Below are 15,883 nucleotides of genomic sequence, written 5' to 3'. Positions count from 1 at the left end.
GAGTGAGGAGTTCTAGAAACTGGCATGGTGGGATTGGTGGGACACCCAACCGACTACTGGGTCAACAAATATCAGCCTGGGGTAAAATCTTTTATTCTTTCATCATTTTGATCAGGGTGACTGTCAATTAGTTTGGCTACGTCTTGATGTGATGTAGTGACCGTTGTCGGCCAGAAGATGCCAGAAGAGCCCCCCCCCCTTGAGTCTTGGCTCCTCTCCAGGTTTCTTCCTCGTGTTCTAGGGAGTTCTTCCTTGGCACTGTTGCCCTTGGCCTGCTCACTGGGGGCTTGGACTCGGACTCGTGTAAAACGGCTATGGTAACAAGCGCTTTATAAATAAATTTGACTCTAACTATGTATATAATAACCTGTCAACATGTTTGACCACATCCTGCCATGAGGCACCTCTTTTTGGAGCCCATATCCAGGAACTTCCTTCCACTTACAGAGGAAAGGTGGTTTACAGCAATGCAAATTTCACAATGTAACCACCAGTTTACAGAGAAAATCAAACAGAATCTGCCTAGTCCTCTAGCTCCCACTCACTGGGAAATGAAACAAAAAAGTTGCTAAAGAAGCCATTTCTATGACAATGATGTCAGCGCCTTGCGTGTGTCTAGCGTGGTGTTGTGCAAAATCATACTTTTTGTGATTGAATCAGGTTTGACTAGAGTAGCAGAATGCGAAGCATGACATAGGAACTGGGCTCTAGAAGAGAGTCTGTCTGTCTGCCATCCCCACTGTCTGTCTTATGGCTCCAGGGTGATTGACCTCAGAGTTCTGATGGAATGCGACAGCCAGCTCCCAGAGAGCTCGGAGCTGCTCGTCCTGGCTCGGAGCTGCTCGTCCTGGCTCGGAGCTGCTCATCCTGGCTTGGAGTCTGCTCTCCCTTTCTAATTCCGCACCTGACAAAAGGGCTTTCGGTCAGGTGCATTTTGAGCGCCAACGTCAAAAGCTTTCAAGGTCACTGCATTTCTGGCTCACAGACATCACTGACAGTTAAGAGTGCAATAACACATCCTGCAAAACAATGGGATTTCGTAAAGGTCTATTTGCGGCGAGACCCGAAGCCACCCGCTCATATGACTGCAAAGGGTTTTGATGTCCTAATGTCTGTGGGCCCCTGCTGCACGGCCTGCAAATGACGCATGTACTGCTCTGCTGCTATTGGTGGGAGGCCCACAGAGCAGGCAGAGGGGAAAATGGGTGGCCCCAGAGCATCTCTCCGCCAAAGGCCAGGACAATGTCCATTTAGAAGAGAACACACGGTGACTGTCCTACCATGACAGGACGTAACTGAAAGGGGCGTGTGTTAAAAAGGGCTGAGCATAAGAACATAAGATTAGATAAGGGTAAGTGACAGATCGAATGTAATAGCATTAAGTGTCTCCAGGGACAGAGTGCTCAGAGAACACGTTTATGCTGGAAAGGCTCATGTCTAGTATGCTAAAACACAGAGGGTGATCGTTTATTGTCATGCAGTGGCAGCCAAAACCCACATGGGCTAAATGCATATGCAGGAGTGCAGGACTACAGGACACTACACCTGCATGTCCGCCGTCCCTGCAAACCTGCAGATGTTACTGACGCAACAGAAAGAGACAGCCGAACGCAAACATGAACTTAAATATTAAGCATAATAGTGATAAAAATGATAATAATAATTCTATCATGTTTTTGGGGGAGGGGGAGGTGTCAGAAGCGGAACCATTCCTGCAGAGACTTACTCATCGTCTTTGTCCCATACCCGTCGTCCCCTATTCCAGAGACGTCCTACACGAGACAGCCATCCACAGAAAGGGATTGGGGGGGATCAGAGAGAAAGAACAGGGATAGGCAAGCCAGAGAGGACAGAGAGGGAGAGGGAGAGAGAGAGAGAGAGAGAGAGAGAAAAAGAAGGAGAAGAATAGCCGTAGTAGCCAAATTAGAGGGAGGCTGTAGAACAGAATACACCCTGGCATCCCTGGAGCTCCCTACACACTGCCAGACCTTCCACCCTACCAAATGTGTGTGTGTGTGTGTGTGTGTGTGTGTGTGTGTTTTCACCTGTGTGCCTCAACGTGTGCGCACGTGCAGGTGGGTGCGCGGCTACTTACGCTCCGAGTCGCTGCCGTCTTGCTCGTCCGGTTCCTTGCTCTTGTAGAAAGGGAACTTTCGTGAAAAGATGAAGTTCTTTCTACGTTTGTCACTGATTGACTGTGTGGGAGAGAGAGCATGGGGGCAGACAGGGGGCGCGAGGTGCTGTCACACTCATGCTGACAAAAAAACAGCGCTGCTGCGCCGGGTGGGGGCGTGGCGGTGTGGGCGTGGATGCACGATGGCAGCGGTGTCCCGCGCCGCAAGCGTCTGCTAGCCAGCGCTAAAGCCGCAGGCGCGGGACTTTCCGCGCGTTTCGAGTGGGTGGCCGGGCGTCTTTCGGCCGAGGCCACTGCCACCCGATTTGTCCTCCCCGCCCACGACCACCGCCCCCTCCCAGGGCGACTTCCTTAGACGACTCAAACAAACAGAAACAAAAAACACCAACCGGCAACACGTTCAGATGCCGAACGAACTGAACAGACGCTAGGTTTGCAGCCATGCACAGCGGGGAGACGGGGTTGGGCGGGGGGCTAGAACCATGCTGGGCCAGACAGACAGCACTGGATAACGACTGGGACCAACACATCAGGCATGCAGGGAGCTGTGGGGTGTACCTGGGGCTCAGCACAGCGGCAGACTCAGTGACAGCAAAATAAACCGCACAGCTGGGATGGGCCGTAGCACAAGTGCAGTGTGTGTTCCAATAGTGACGTCAGAACCACCCCCCCCCCCGTCTGCACGCTGCATAAAAATGAGCTCCTGCTGAACAGGACTGGCTAGCAGAACACTGGGATGAGGCGTGGGTTCTGAAGCCTGTGCAGGTGTTAGTGCTCTGTGTGTGGAGCTGCTCCATACATCAGTCTACATGTGGCCAAGAAAGCCTTTGTAACCTGATCTGAGCTGAAGGCCGTGTGTACCATCACACCTGTTTACATGTGTCAAAAAAGACCAAACAAACATTACACTTAGTCCTACACTTCATCCTTCTTAGGTCTATGTGACTGAAGCTGGAATACCCGGAATAGTCTAAACCCGATGCCAGTAATCCCACATGCTCATCATGTTCAGAGCCTTTCGAGTAACAACACTCTTTAATCTAAGATTACACACATTTCATAGGGAGGAAATCAAACTTAAACACCGAAATCCTGCAATTTGTAATAAATGACATGCACCTCTTGCCAGCTGGCTTGTGAAGCCGTGAGAATCCTGACTCGATTCCTCAGTGCCAATGCTACAAACCCCGCCCACACCAGCATGGCTAACGCCGCAGCGAGACAGAGGCAGACTGTGCAGCCGGGCACAGCTGTTGCTATGGATACTTTTGAAACACAACATGGGCGCTGTCAAAATTTTGGCTGACGGTGTTTGCTGCACGCGAAAGGCACTGCAGCCCTGATATAGAGAGGCAGTGCTAGGTGAACTCGGTTTTGGGTGACACAACCAAATTCTGTGTGATGTGTGCAACTGTGCTATTGGGCTCCCATGGGCAGAGGGCGAGTATGTGTGTGCTGAGCTGGGCTCTGAGTGTGAGAGACAAGGAGATGCTAATCTTGCCTGCTTCTCAGCTGCTACAGGCACTCTGTTAAGATAAATAATAATAGTCAAATAATAATCATTTGTATAGAAGAAAAGGGAGTGTGTGCGCGCATTGAACCCTCTCTGCACAGATGCAAAAAGTGAGCCAGAGAGGCACATGCTAAATCTGGAGAGAGAAAGAGGGAGAGGAATATAGACCCATTGCCTTAACAGGAGGAGTGTAGGTGACGCTCCGCACTGAGAGTGTAAGAAAGGTGGGGAGGCAGAACCGGAAGGTGAGAGACGGAGAAGTTCAGCGGCAGCGCGAGAGTGAGAAACAAATGGTTAAATTAGATAAGTGGCTGGTTTCCTCAGCTGTCTAACACCAGCAGGTCTGCGGAAGACAGATGCGCGCGCAGTATGTGCGATTATAAGAGCGACTTCCCAGCAGTCAGTCCAGCTCAGTGTTGAACGGTTAATGTAAGATGGCAGAGAAGAACTGATCCTGAAGCAGACAGACCGTACAGAGCGGAAAATGCGGAACACAAAGTGACGCGTTAAACTGGGGTGCAGCTGGAGGGAGGCTGGCTAACAGCACCGCGTCCGCCGCGTTCAGCCTGTAGAGCCCATCTGCTGTGGGTAATTGGCACTGAGGAGTCTCCCTTTGCCTAAAGAATAGCAGGACATTACCAGAGAAGTGCTGGGACTCAGGACTCACCCCTTTAGAGTCGATGCTGCCGGGCTTCGCGTTGAACTTGACTGTCTTTAGGCGAGCTCGCTCTTTCCTCTCCACCCTGCCAGACAGTGGGAGAGAGAGAATGAGAAAGAACAGCAAAAAAAAAAAAAAAAAGAGGGAGAGAGAGAATGGGAGAATGAGAAAGAGAGTCACAGAAAGGCTGTGCCATTCTTCAAACTACACGGGCTAACTAAATATTTTATATATATATATATATTTTACATATCACACAGGGGAAGGCCATCTGGGCAGTCTAGACATCTGTTGATGCTTGTCAAACACTGCCAGTGGAATAGGCATACATATCCCTAGTGCTGCATGTGGTAAAAGACAACAGGCAAACAGGGCAAGCAGCCTGGGATTCAGGGTTTGGGTCCCAGCTGTGCCAGGTGTTGCTCATAAGACTGCAACGGCACCTCCTCTTGCTGGGGATGACACCCATCTCTTCACTGTCCCCATCCGGAGTGACTCTCCGTGCCTGCCACCACTCATCATCCGACGCGTTGATGACATGCAGGATGTCTCCATATCGGAAACTGAGTCCCTGACTGGGTAAGCCACTGTCTTTCGCCCGCTCATAGTCAAAGAGGGCCCTGTGGAGATACCGCACACGCACGCACGCACGCACACACACACACACACACACACTCACAGTCAGTTCTATCTTCCTTGTCTGCAGCAGTCTGTTACTATGACAACCCAAATTAGGCGTAATGGCACTTTTGATGATACCTTCCAAGAGAGCACATGATACGAAGCCAAATCAATACCAAAATTTGTGCGTGAGCAAAACACTGGCATGTGAGGTAAACGATTCCTCCCAACAGTGAAAAATTATTCTTCACATAAGCGAAACCACTCACATCTGAGGAGAATCATTAAGCAATGTACAGTGCATATGCGACACGCACACACACAAACTCCTACATGAACACAGAAAGCAGGGAACTTGGTGCCCATCAACTTAGTTAACCCCATTTTCATCTTTGCTGTTTCTCATCAAAGGATTTTTGTTGTTGTTATAAAGAAGCTATGTTTGCTCAGTTCAGTTAGAGTGGTGTTACTTTAACTCACTAGGCAATCCAGTGGAAGCTAAGAGCGAGAAGTCAGTGGTCAGGCTCTCCACTCTGCCTTCAACCAACACCCCGTTACTCAGAGATTAAAAACTACAAATACAACACTGCTCGCCCTCCGCCTTTCTCTGTAATCACAGCAAAGCTCTGGCCCACGAGTGAAGCATGACATCCAGATGCACCCACCTAATTACACAGATACAAAACACACACTCTTCAAACCGAAAATAGGTGATCATTCATTCGGGCAACCTTTGGCAACTGCTTGTTTAGCAAACATAGAAGGTAAGAGATAAATACAAACATGGCACTGACCCTGTTAAGTCTGATCTGTGCTGAACACCCTGAACATGAGATTCTGGTACTGCTTACTGCCACGAGGGCAACTTTCCCTTAAGTTGTTTTTTTCTTTAATCAAATGAGGCAAAATCATGAATCTCGTCTCACTGAAGAACATTGTACACAATAAAGCACATAAAAATCCATATTCTGTGGTAATGTCTGCTGCACTGGAGATTAGCTTCCCTTGCCACTGCACTTCCTGTGACATTTTGTATGATCATTAGCTGCCTAACAGCATAACGCCAATGAATATCAATACAACAGCCACTAGAGTAAGAGAGTGCGTCTCTATTTATAGACCTATAATCGCCACGGCAGTTCAAAGCTGCATATGTGGCTTATAGTTGGAAACTGCACTTTCACTACGGTCTCGCAGAAAGTTTCTGAAGCACTGTCCTAATACACAGCTGGATGGTATCAGTCAGTGCTTTTAAAATCAGGGTCTCTACGGCCTGGAAGGGTCAACATCTGCTAAAGCTGTGTCATCATTAAGAGCCTGCAGCAACGTCACACCTGGCCATATCAGAAGGCAGCACTGTACCTACTGACTTAATCACACTCGCCCTGCCCGCGCCCCCCCACGGCCGCACGCCAAGGAGGCATGCTCACCCTTGTCGCCTAACGAAGACAAGAACGTTGGCATGGCAACCGTGAAGTGCCTATAGGACATGTGAATAATAGCCAGACTTCCAGAGAATCTGTTCCTGAGTGTTGACAGACCCTCAGCCCATAAGGATGAAGCTGTTTGTTCGCGGGTTGCCAGATGCTCACCTCATTATAGTGAAGGTGCTGCAGTCTAACTGTAAGACAGTACAAGAGCTAGAAACCACAAAATAGAAAAATAAGCTACAGAACTATAGTGGTATTGAGGTGAATATATTGTACATACACACACACACCATCAACTATACACAATTAAATATACAGTTCACCTGTCTATAAAATAGCAAAATAATTTAGTTGTAAAGAATTATTCTTTAAACATAGTTTACATTGTCCTTTTATCAAATAAACTCTATTGTCTAAATAGTAGTTTCTTTATATTTTTAAGAATAAACAGCATCAGCAACACACACACACACACACACACACAAAAGTACATAAATGAGCTAAAGTAGTTTATTTTAGTATAAATCTAAAACAAACTACCAGCAAGTATCTGGGTAAAAGCGCATGAAGCCCCATTTTGCTGACAGAGTGGTTAAAATGTTCCAGCCTCCAGTACCACAGGTTTACAACTGAGACACTTCCTTTACTCACGCCTCTGACTGCCGCTTGGGACTGCACAGTTTACACAGGTTGAAAAGTGAAAGGCCTTTAGCTGAATGAAAGCAGTAAATCTCTGATATGACTTATTGATCACGTGTGTTTGTGTACGCCATGACGTGAAAGAGCAGAAGCGCTGCGTTTGTTTCTGTGTGTGTGTGTGTGTGTGTGCGGAGTATAGATGTCAGCTGAAGAGAAAGACATCCTGAACAGTTGCTGAGCTTCCGATGACCCTAAGCAGACCTTGAGTGCTGTCTCACATGCTGTCAGTGCACTTTTGTTTTCGGCCTCTATTATACACCCAAAGGTGTCAGAGAGAAGCTGCAGCGTGCGTGTGTCTGTGTGTATTACTGTGTGTTCAGGGCGGCTGCAGCAGTCTCTAAGCCAGCCTGTGTATGTGTTATACAGATGGCACTGTAAACCCCATGGTTCAATGCGTCTGTTTGCTATTTCGACCAACAGCAGTTTCCCAGGACTTTTTCACAAAGCTCATTATTTATCATTCCTATCTTAGCAATCCTCCCGCCGCCTCTCGGCAGCATGAACATAAGGCAGCACCTCGGGCCCCCCCCGGAGCAGCTGCTCGGGGTGCGGGTGGGGGTGGGAGGTGGAGTGGGAGAAGGTCCGCCCCCGCTGAGAGCAGCTGGAAACCTACGCTCGACTGCGGTACTGGCTGGAACTGCTCCGCTCAGTTCACAGTAGCTGAGCTGGGGAGGGGGGGGAAATTCAGCGGTGTTGCTATGGCAACATGGAAACACTGAGGCAGACGCTGCACCATGTTTGTTTAAAATGATATGCAGAATGAATTAGCCACTGAAGCATGTGCACATGTTTGCGAGCACACACACACATACACAAAGAGCAATGTGTCTGGGTGGGTCTCCAAAAATGCATCATTTGTGGCTATCATGGATGCAGTGGGTTTTTAAATTGGAATCTTCAGCTGTTGCAGGAGATGACTAAGAAAAATATTTGAGGTCTTTTATAGTCAAAGACTCCTGTTTTTCAGAGTGGGAACAAAATGTGTACACATGTGTGTACTGCAGTGTCCTCAAAATAACCCAAAATGTTTCCACCTTAAGTGGCGATATATCATTTACCCGTAAGGACAATTTTTAATTTACTGTCATCGGTCCGACATTGAAATTTTGGCCTATAATTGTACATAATTTTCATCTATTGAACAGATTGTCTTCTGTTTAACTTGGGCCTCATTTGAAGATGCAGAAAGATGCTAATAATCAGAGAGGGCTATTTTTATTTATTTATTTGATAAGTACAACTGTTATTTGGAATCATTTTCAAATCAGATGTGATAACTGGAGGCTTTTCAGCCATAGACTTTCTTATACCTGCACCAGGCAAAAAAAAAGCACTTAACAGAAAGGTTAGAAAAAATGTAAAGAAACAATTTGTTTCCCTTTGTGTTAACTGCAACATATATATTTACAATAATTGTGCTGATATAATGAATTAATGACCCTTTGTTACAGTTTACCATGTCTGAAACAATGCAACTGTTAGCTACTCATTGAAATTCATATAGTTTGAACTTGAGCATAACAAAAAATGCATAAAATGCATACCAGTAAAATTATTAGTTATTAATATCAGTATCAGCCACGAGGTACTAATCATAACGGCCCAAGAAATTCAACATTGGTGCTGTGATGTGGAACTGTGGAATCCATTCAATGCGGGACTCTGACCCTGCAAAGTGTCCCGAGAAGAGAGACTAAATGTCTTGTTCGCTGTTGTAAGTTGATCTATGCTCAGCTCATCAGAAATACCTGGTCTGCTCTGTTGTGGAAATGAATCCCTGTGGGGCCTGTTTCTATCAAGCTCAGCTCTCTCCCCCATTCCTCTCTGCACCTATACGTCAGCAGGGCGCTACACTGCTGGACATTTATCTTACATCTACAGGGCTAGTCCAGTATTAGCGCAGAATGGTACAGGGGTTTTAAAAAAGAGAGAGAGATGCAACCTTGTGCGTGTGGGGGTGAATGCATACCTACGGACAGAGCTATTCATCACTCCAGCAGAGCCCTGTTTCTTTAGTTATTGCAGTCTCTGCAAAATGCATTCTTGGAAAACTACATAGCAAAATCTCCTGGGTGGGTTAAAATGTTCAGTTCAATGCCTGTGTGTTCAAGGGTACAGAGACAGCAAGCACCATGGTGACTGGTGTGACTTTATGTGAGTGATGTGCAAGTACGTTGACAGCACTCTCTGAATGTTATGAGAGAGAGTGATGCATAAAGCACATAACCGTTACCTGCTTTACCTACAGTGACATATGCATCAATGAATGTTAATGAGTGTGCTGCAGGATGGAGTATGACTGTGTGTGTGTGTGTGTGTGTGTGTGTGTGTGTGTGTGTGTGTGTGTGTGTGTGTGTGTGTGTGTGTGTGTGCACGTGCCTGACGTAGAGAGAGCGTTTCTGGTTGGTGCGGAGGGATCCGGAGCCGGAGCTCATGCTGTGATTCATCATCTGCTCTCTCAGGTCATGTATTTTGGCCTCAAAGCGCCCGTACTCTGTAAACACAAACAGACAAACAAACACGATAGCGTCAACGCACTAATGGCTATACGCCTCGTGCCCTTATTACCTCACGTATTACACTCCAGGCGAAGAAAAGAGACATTGATCCTGTTGGGTAATGGCTGTGTGTCTTTTGAGGTGCAGTATTACAGAGCTCCAGGGAGGATCGATACAGGACATCGATACGCACAGCCCTAGCAAGGCAGAGCAGAGAGAGGTGCAGCTCCTGCAAGGTCAACCATACCAGCACAGCCTGACCCTTATCTATTCTCACCCTCTCTTGAAGGGAAAGAGAGAGAGAGGGAGGGAGGGAGGGAGGGAGAGGATAGATAATGGTCAGTCCTGGGGCAGGCCTTAAGGTGGTAGTGCTGTACTGTGCTGCAGCAAGAGTGCACCCACCTTACTAACCTCTGGTAGTGAGTCAGCTCCGCCCATCAGCCAGGCCTACTCACCACGACGAGTCCCGGCTGTTCTGATCCTCACCTACCAAACCGCCCATCATGCAATCGCCAGCCCTGGTCGTTTTCCCAATAGGAACCCCAATAGGTTGTTTTTTATAGGCCAGTGTGTCTCTAGCCCGGCAGCTTGGCCCGAGTCAATCGAAGGCCAGGGCGGCAGTGGCCGTTTAGTGGCTGCCAGTCTCCCGGTTCTCCATAGTGCTGCCCTTCGGCTCTTGGCAAGGGCACTGCGTCTGTAGCGCAGAGCACTCTGGAGGTCATAGCCAACTGGCTGACTGCCCACAGCTGGTCCTAGCTGAGCAGAGAGAGGCACGCCCACAACAAGCAGGCTGCCGCCCCCTCGCCGCACACGCACTGCACACATATGCTACATCTTAAACCCGGCTCCTCAGAAACACAGCCCCAATACCAGGGCATCACAAACTGAAGAACAAAGCTGATTCTTCTGAGGAGGAGAGAGACAGCACGTCTTCAAATGGACGTTAGCGTGATGGCATGTCTCCTTGAGAGGATGAAAGACGCTGGAGTTAGAGAGCGAAACCATTTCGGACGAAGGCGAAGCTGCGCAGAACCATCATGCGGTGTTGGAGTAGGTCAACATGCACTCTCTGCACCGGTCTCCTGGGAGGACGGACTGCACAGATGGTGCACTTCCTTCACGCACAAGAGTGTACGGCAAAACACCTGAACGCTCGTCCACTCGCCCCTATGCTGACGGCGGCACACGCCCCCACATCCCTCCCTCCGACACACACGCATGCTTGTGCGGAGTCTTTCACTTTCTTTCTCTGTCTCTCATGCACGCGGTAGTGTTGCGTTCTGTACAACATTCTGTCCAGTTCACGTCCTGTGCTGTAGCCAGCAGTTTGGATCCGAAGAACAAAAAATAAAATAAAATAAAAAATATTAATAATCCTCTGCTAAATAAGACCCATCTGTGTTACCATGCACAGGAAAGAGAAAACAGAAGAGAAAAAACAAGAGAGAGAGAGAGAGAGAGATGAAGCAGAGAATGTAAGATGAAGCCAGACATGCTCAGTAGAGTGAAGGACTTCAAAAGAAGACTTACTTACTTAAAATAAATGTGTGAAGGGAGATATTTTTTGGATTCCATACAAAAATTACAGGTTGAATTTGTAACAAGCTAGTTTTATACAAACTGCAAGCACTGTAATATATTACATAACTCACCATTCAGTGATTTCACCATATGAATCATTCTAAAAATAGATCTCACACCCAACACACAGCAGTGACCTAATCACAAACTAGAGCCCAAACCAGTGCAGGGGGGAATCTGGCATGCTACAGTCATTCAGTGCTCCTGCCTCCCACAGGATGGAGGGAATTAGTAACAGCATGCACACACACACACGCACACACACACACGCACACGCGCACACGCACACGCGCACACGCACACGCACACGCACACACGCACACGCACACACCCCCATCCCCATGGACAAACACACACAAATCAGGGCTAGGCACAGAGAACATACCTACCTCTCTGATCCCAGATTCAACCACCCTGCTTTGCAATGCCTTGATCCTGGAGATACGCCTAGCCTCTAAATCACACCCTTTGGTACCAGCACACACTCTGGCATGGGTGTGCACACGCGTGCACACACGCACGCTTCTTCACAGTCAGAGAGGTGATGAGCACAACCAAGAACAAAGGCTGGAGCAGCGTGGTAGGAGCCGCTGAGTGGAGTGAGTTTGGTGTGTTGGGGGAGAGAGAGAGAGAGAGAGAGAGAGGGAGAGAGAGAGAGAGGGAGGGAGAGAGAGAGAGAGAGAGAGAGAGAGAGAGGGAGAGAGAGAGAGAGAGAGAGAGAGAGAAGGAGGGGCGAATAGAGAGAGAGAGAGAGAGGGAGAGGGAGAGAGGGAGAGAGAGAGAGAGAGAGAGAGAGAGAGGGAGAGAGAGAGAGAGAGAGAGAGAGAGACAAAGAAAAGGAGGGGCGAATAGAGAGAGAGAAAGCGAATGAATGAGGAGCAGGGAGAGGGAAAGGACAGAGGAGGTTGTGAGTGGCTCACATCCTAGACAGATGCTCAGTGTCTGCAGCAGCATTTGGGATTGGCTGCCCCCCCACATATAGGTACTGTGCACATATGTACACACTGTGTACATACATATACATACACACAGGTTCTGCCACACTATGGTTCCTCTCGCGCTCCCTCTCTCCTAACACTCCATTCCAGGCTGTGACACTACAGTGGCTTTACTGTGTTTCCTGGGAAAATCTCCAAGATGAAAAAGTGTTGGGTTTGTTTTTGTTTGTTTTTTTGATGATCCACTCGAAATCAAACAAACCCGAGAAGCTGAACAAATTCAGACAAAAGCATGGAAATGTCTTCATCCAGTGTCTGGACTTGGGACCGAAAACCTCTTTCTATACAAGTAAACACTGCGTAGAGAACCAAGAGGGAAAGCAGGCAGGTCTGTGTGGTCCACGGGCCAGGAGCTAACCAGAAGGGGCTCCTGGGATGGCAGTGTGCAGGTCCATCAGCCACCTCTGGATTTACCCAACCTTTATATTCAAGGTCACCACAGATGTTGTGTATTCCTTCAAAGAAGGTCTGTGGAAAGCACTGATAAGACACGTGAGCTCTTTAAAAAGGTACAGGAATGCAATTTCTGCCATTGTGGCTTTGTTAAAACTTTGCATGAAAAATACACAGCTGACTGATGGATATTCTCAATTTAAATGTACACAGAAATGCACGTCTATTCTGGGATCAGCTCGCATATTAGGTTAAAGTGTCTCAGAGTAAGACGGTATATAGTGTTTTCCTAATTCAGGAATCTATTTTGGGATCCTCTGGACATGCTGCCCTGTGAAACTTGCTTGGTGTGGGGCTGTACTGGGATCAGCTAGTAGAGGAAACACAAAGGCTCGTGGCTGCTTTGTTCTGATGTAGAGCGCTGTTGGGACTAGACAGACTCTTTATTGCTGCTATATGTTTTAAGATGAAAGGCCATATTCTGAGTCGCCAATCTTTAAGTCTATGTGTTGCTCTTGGGTGCTCGAACGATTCACATGTGAGACAGACAGTTAAACACCAGACAGAATCTCCCTGAAACGTGATAAGTGCTCAACCTCTGTCAAGCTTAGGTGTAGGCGAGATTAAAAAACGTTTGTGGGAGGTTATACCAGCATGTGGTACATATTTCAATCCACATCACGGTTGATATCCTAACATTTGTAGGCAGCACCCTCTAAAGTACATGTATACCTAATCATCACACCTGTATGACCTTGTTGGATATCCCATCCCAAGTCCTCACCCCGTTTGATAAAATAGCCGACATTCTTCAGGGAAGGCTTTCCTAGACATTAGTGAAGTCAGGCACTGATTTGCAATCAACATTCCAATTCATGCCAAAGGTATTCAGTGGGGTTGAAGTCAGGGCTCTGTGCAGGCCACTGGAGTTCCTCCACATGCATTTGCATTCGGCCGCATTCTCCTGGCATTTGCCAAAACCAGGTTCATCCTTCAGAATGCCGAAAAAAGAAAGCATGAATCATCACTCCAGAAAACCCATTTCCACTCGTCCAGACTCCAGTGTTGGTGCGATTTCCACCACTCCAGCCGACATTTGGAACTGTGCATAGTGATCTTAGGGTTGTTTGCAGTTGCTTGGTCAAAGCAAACCATTTGATGAGGTTCTGGATGCACACTTCTTGTGCTGCTGTTGCTTCCAGAGGCAGCTGGAGCTCTGTAGTGAGTGAGGCAGCAGAGGCCAGATGATGTTTATATGCTACGTGCTTCCACAGTTGCAACGTAAATCCTCTCAGAGAGTTTGCAAGGTCTTCTGCTTTGAGGCTATGCTGTTGTTGCTCCTGGATACTTTCATTTCACGATAATACAGCACTTACAGCGAGCCAGGGCAGATCAGTGGTTAAGGTACTCATCTAGTAATCAGAAGGTTGCCAGTTCAAGCCCCACCAAGTTGCCACTACTAGGCCCCTGAGCAAGACCCATAACACTCAATTGTTCAAATTACATTCAGTCATAATTGTAAGTTGCTTTGGATAAAAGTGTCATAGACATATTACTAAAATTGTCAATTATTTAAATACCATCACATCCAGACTCGAACAGCATAAGTTATTAGAATTCCATGACACAATTTTTCATATTAGGTATCAGTATTCATCACTGTATTCTACAGTATTCTAGTTCATTGGTATGTTTAATTCTAACCTACTATACTGTACTTGGATATATTCTATGTATAATTGACAAAGCACTGTCGCACTGGATAAGAGCGTCTGCTAAATGCTGTAAATGTAAATGTAAATGTATTCCTTTTTGATTAACTAACTTTAGGGACTACCTCTTTGGATGTTTCGCGTTGTTTTATTACATATATCGCCTCTTTTGGTGGTGGTAAATGATATCTGCTTTAGAAATTGGTCGAATAGAATTATAATCAAATCAACCTTAATCAACTTCCAGTTAGGGGAAGAAAAGCTCCATTTAAAACATGGCTGACAATCTTTAAGTGCACATAAGATCCCAAATAATGTATACATAATGTATATATATAATGTATACATAGAGTATACATATAGTGGTACTACAGCCCAGAACAATTCTCACTGTAACACAGCCGTGGTGAGACTGCATATTAGAGAAAGTAGTTGCCGACCTAAATTTGTTCAACTCTGGATAATAAGCATGACAAATTACCTCAACATCTCCTCTGGAAACTACATGTATGTGCACACACACATACACAATCACACACACAATCTAATCTGTGATATGAGAATGAGAGCTAGCACCGCTTCTGGTGATGTCAGAAGAAAATGACAGGCCAGTGGAGACAGCCACCATCAAGAGGTAATCACTTCATCTCAGCAGTCACGTCACTATGCAGACTTTTATTAGAAAATACTGGAAAACCTTTGTTATTGGAAAACCTGTGTGAAACTCACATACGAGTAAAATTTCCTGTGTGTGTGCACATATATGTGTGGTAGGAAATTCCAGCGGGTGCAGCTGTGAAGGCTGCAGTTGCCTGATAGGGTGGGCGCCTGAATGCTGGTGATGTCAGCCTGTCACCTCAGGCAGCCTCAAATGCTCCTACACGACAGGCGTGTACGCGCGCGCGAGCGCCACGGCCGCGATGACAGCCACAGCCATGCTGTCACTATCTCCCGTTAGGAAATGCCTCCATTTTTCGCTGCACAAGCCGAAAACCTCAGTCAGCTGCAGGCAGCATCCGAGGAGCCGCGCAAGGAACCGATCCTCCAGCTCCCCTACTCCTTCCTTCTCCTGGATGCGTATCGAGCACAAATAACTTTTAGCACACCTTCATATACTTCACAGAAAATGGTATCCTGGTGAAAACACAATTTCGACGCCCCAGAAAAAGTTGTTCTTCTTTTTTTTTTTTTTTTTTTTTTTAAGCGTTTCCTATATAAAGGCAGATAAAAATGGACTAAAATCAGTCAGCAGCAGGATTCAGGAAGTGTGCTGTGCATGACAAGAGTCAAGATCAGATCAGGTGTCTTCCGTAGACCTGCTGGTGTTAGACAGCTGAGGAAACCAGCCACTTATCTAATTTAACCATTTGTTTCTCACTCTCGCGCTGCCGCTGAACTTCTCCGTCTCTCACCTTCCGGTTCTGCCTCCCCACCTTTCTTACACTCTCAGTGGGGAGCGTCACCTACACTCCTCCTGTTAAGGCAATGGGTCTATATTCCTCTCCCTCTTTCTCTCTCCAGATTTAGCATGTGCCTCTCTGGCTCACTTTTTGCATCTGTGCAGAGAGGGTTCAACGCGCGCACACACTCCCTTTTCTTCTATACAAATGATTATTATTTGACTATTATTATTTATCTTAACAGAG

The 15,883-nt window shown here is 47.0% G+C and overlaps 1 protein-coding gene across 47 annotated transcripts in view; it reads right to left on the bottom strand.

Moving 5' to 3' along the window:
• The window catches only part of dlg2 (discs, large homolog 2 (Drosophila)), a 156,668-nt gene that overhangs the window by 6,124 nt on the left and 134,661 nt on the right, over window positions 1-15,883 (bottom strand). For 39 of the 47 annotated variants that reach the window (XM_081702367.1, XM_081702373.1, XM_081702355.1 and 36 more), the window contains 4 exons: window positions 9,435-9,549; window positions 4,749-4,925; window positions 4,315-4,390; window positions 2,096-2,195 (listed from right to left, as the gene is read on the bottom strand). In XM_081702367.1, the coding sequence (XP_081558493.1) occupies window positions 2,096-2,195; window positions 4,315-4,390; window positions 4,749-4,925; window positions 9,435-9,549 (468 nt within the window). Of the gene's footprint in view, window positions 1-1,726; window positions 1,773-2,095; window positions 2,196-4,314; window positions 4,391-4,748; window positions 4,926-9,434; window positions 9,550-11,523; window positions 11,731-15,883 lie in introns of those variants that run through there. The other 8 variants (XM_035535278.2, XM_081702363.1, XM_035535281.2 and 5 more) reach the window with 3 other exon arrangements.

This window comes from Electrophorus electricus, chromosome 19 (genome assembly GCF_041902795.1).
Source record: "Electrophorus electricus isolate QZ-2024a chromosome 19, ASM4190279v1, whole genome shotgun sequence".
Taxonomy (NCBI): Eukaryota; Metazoa; Chordata; class Actinopteri; order Gymnotiformes; family Gymnotidae; genus Electrophorus; species Electrophorus electricus.
Note: the sequence above shows the minus strand (reverse complement) of the source record. Positions and strands in the feature narration are given on the sequence as shown.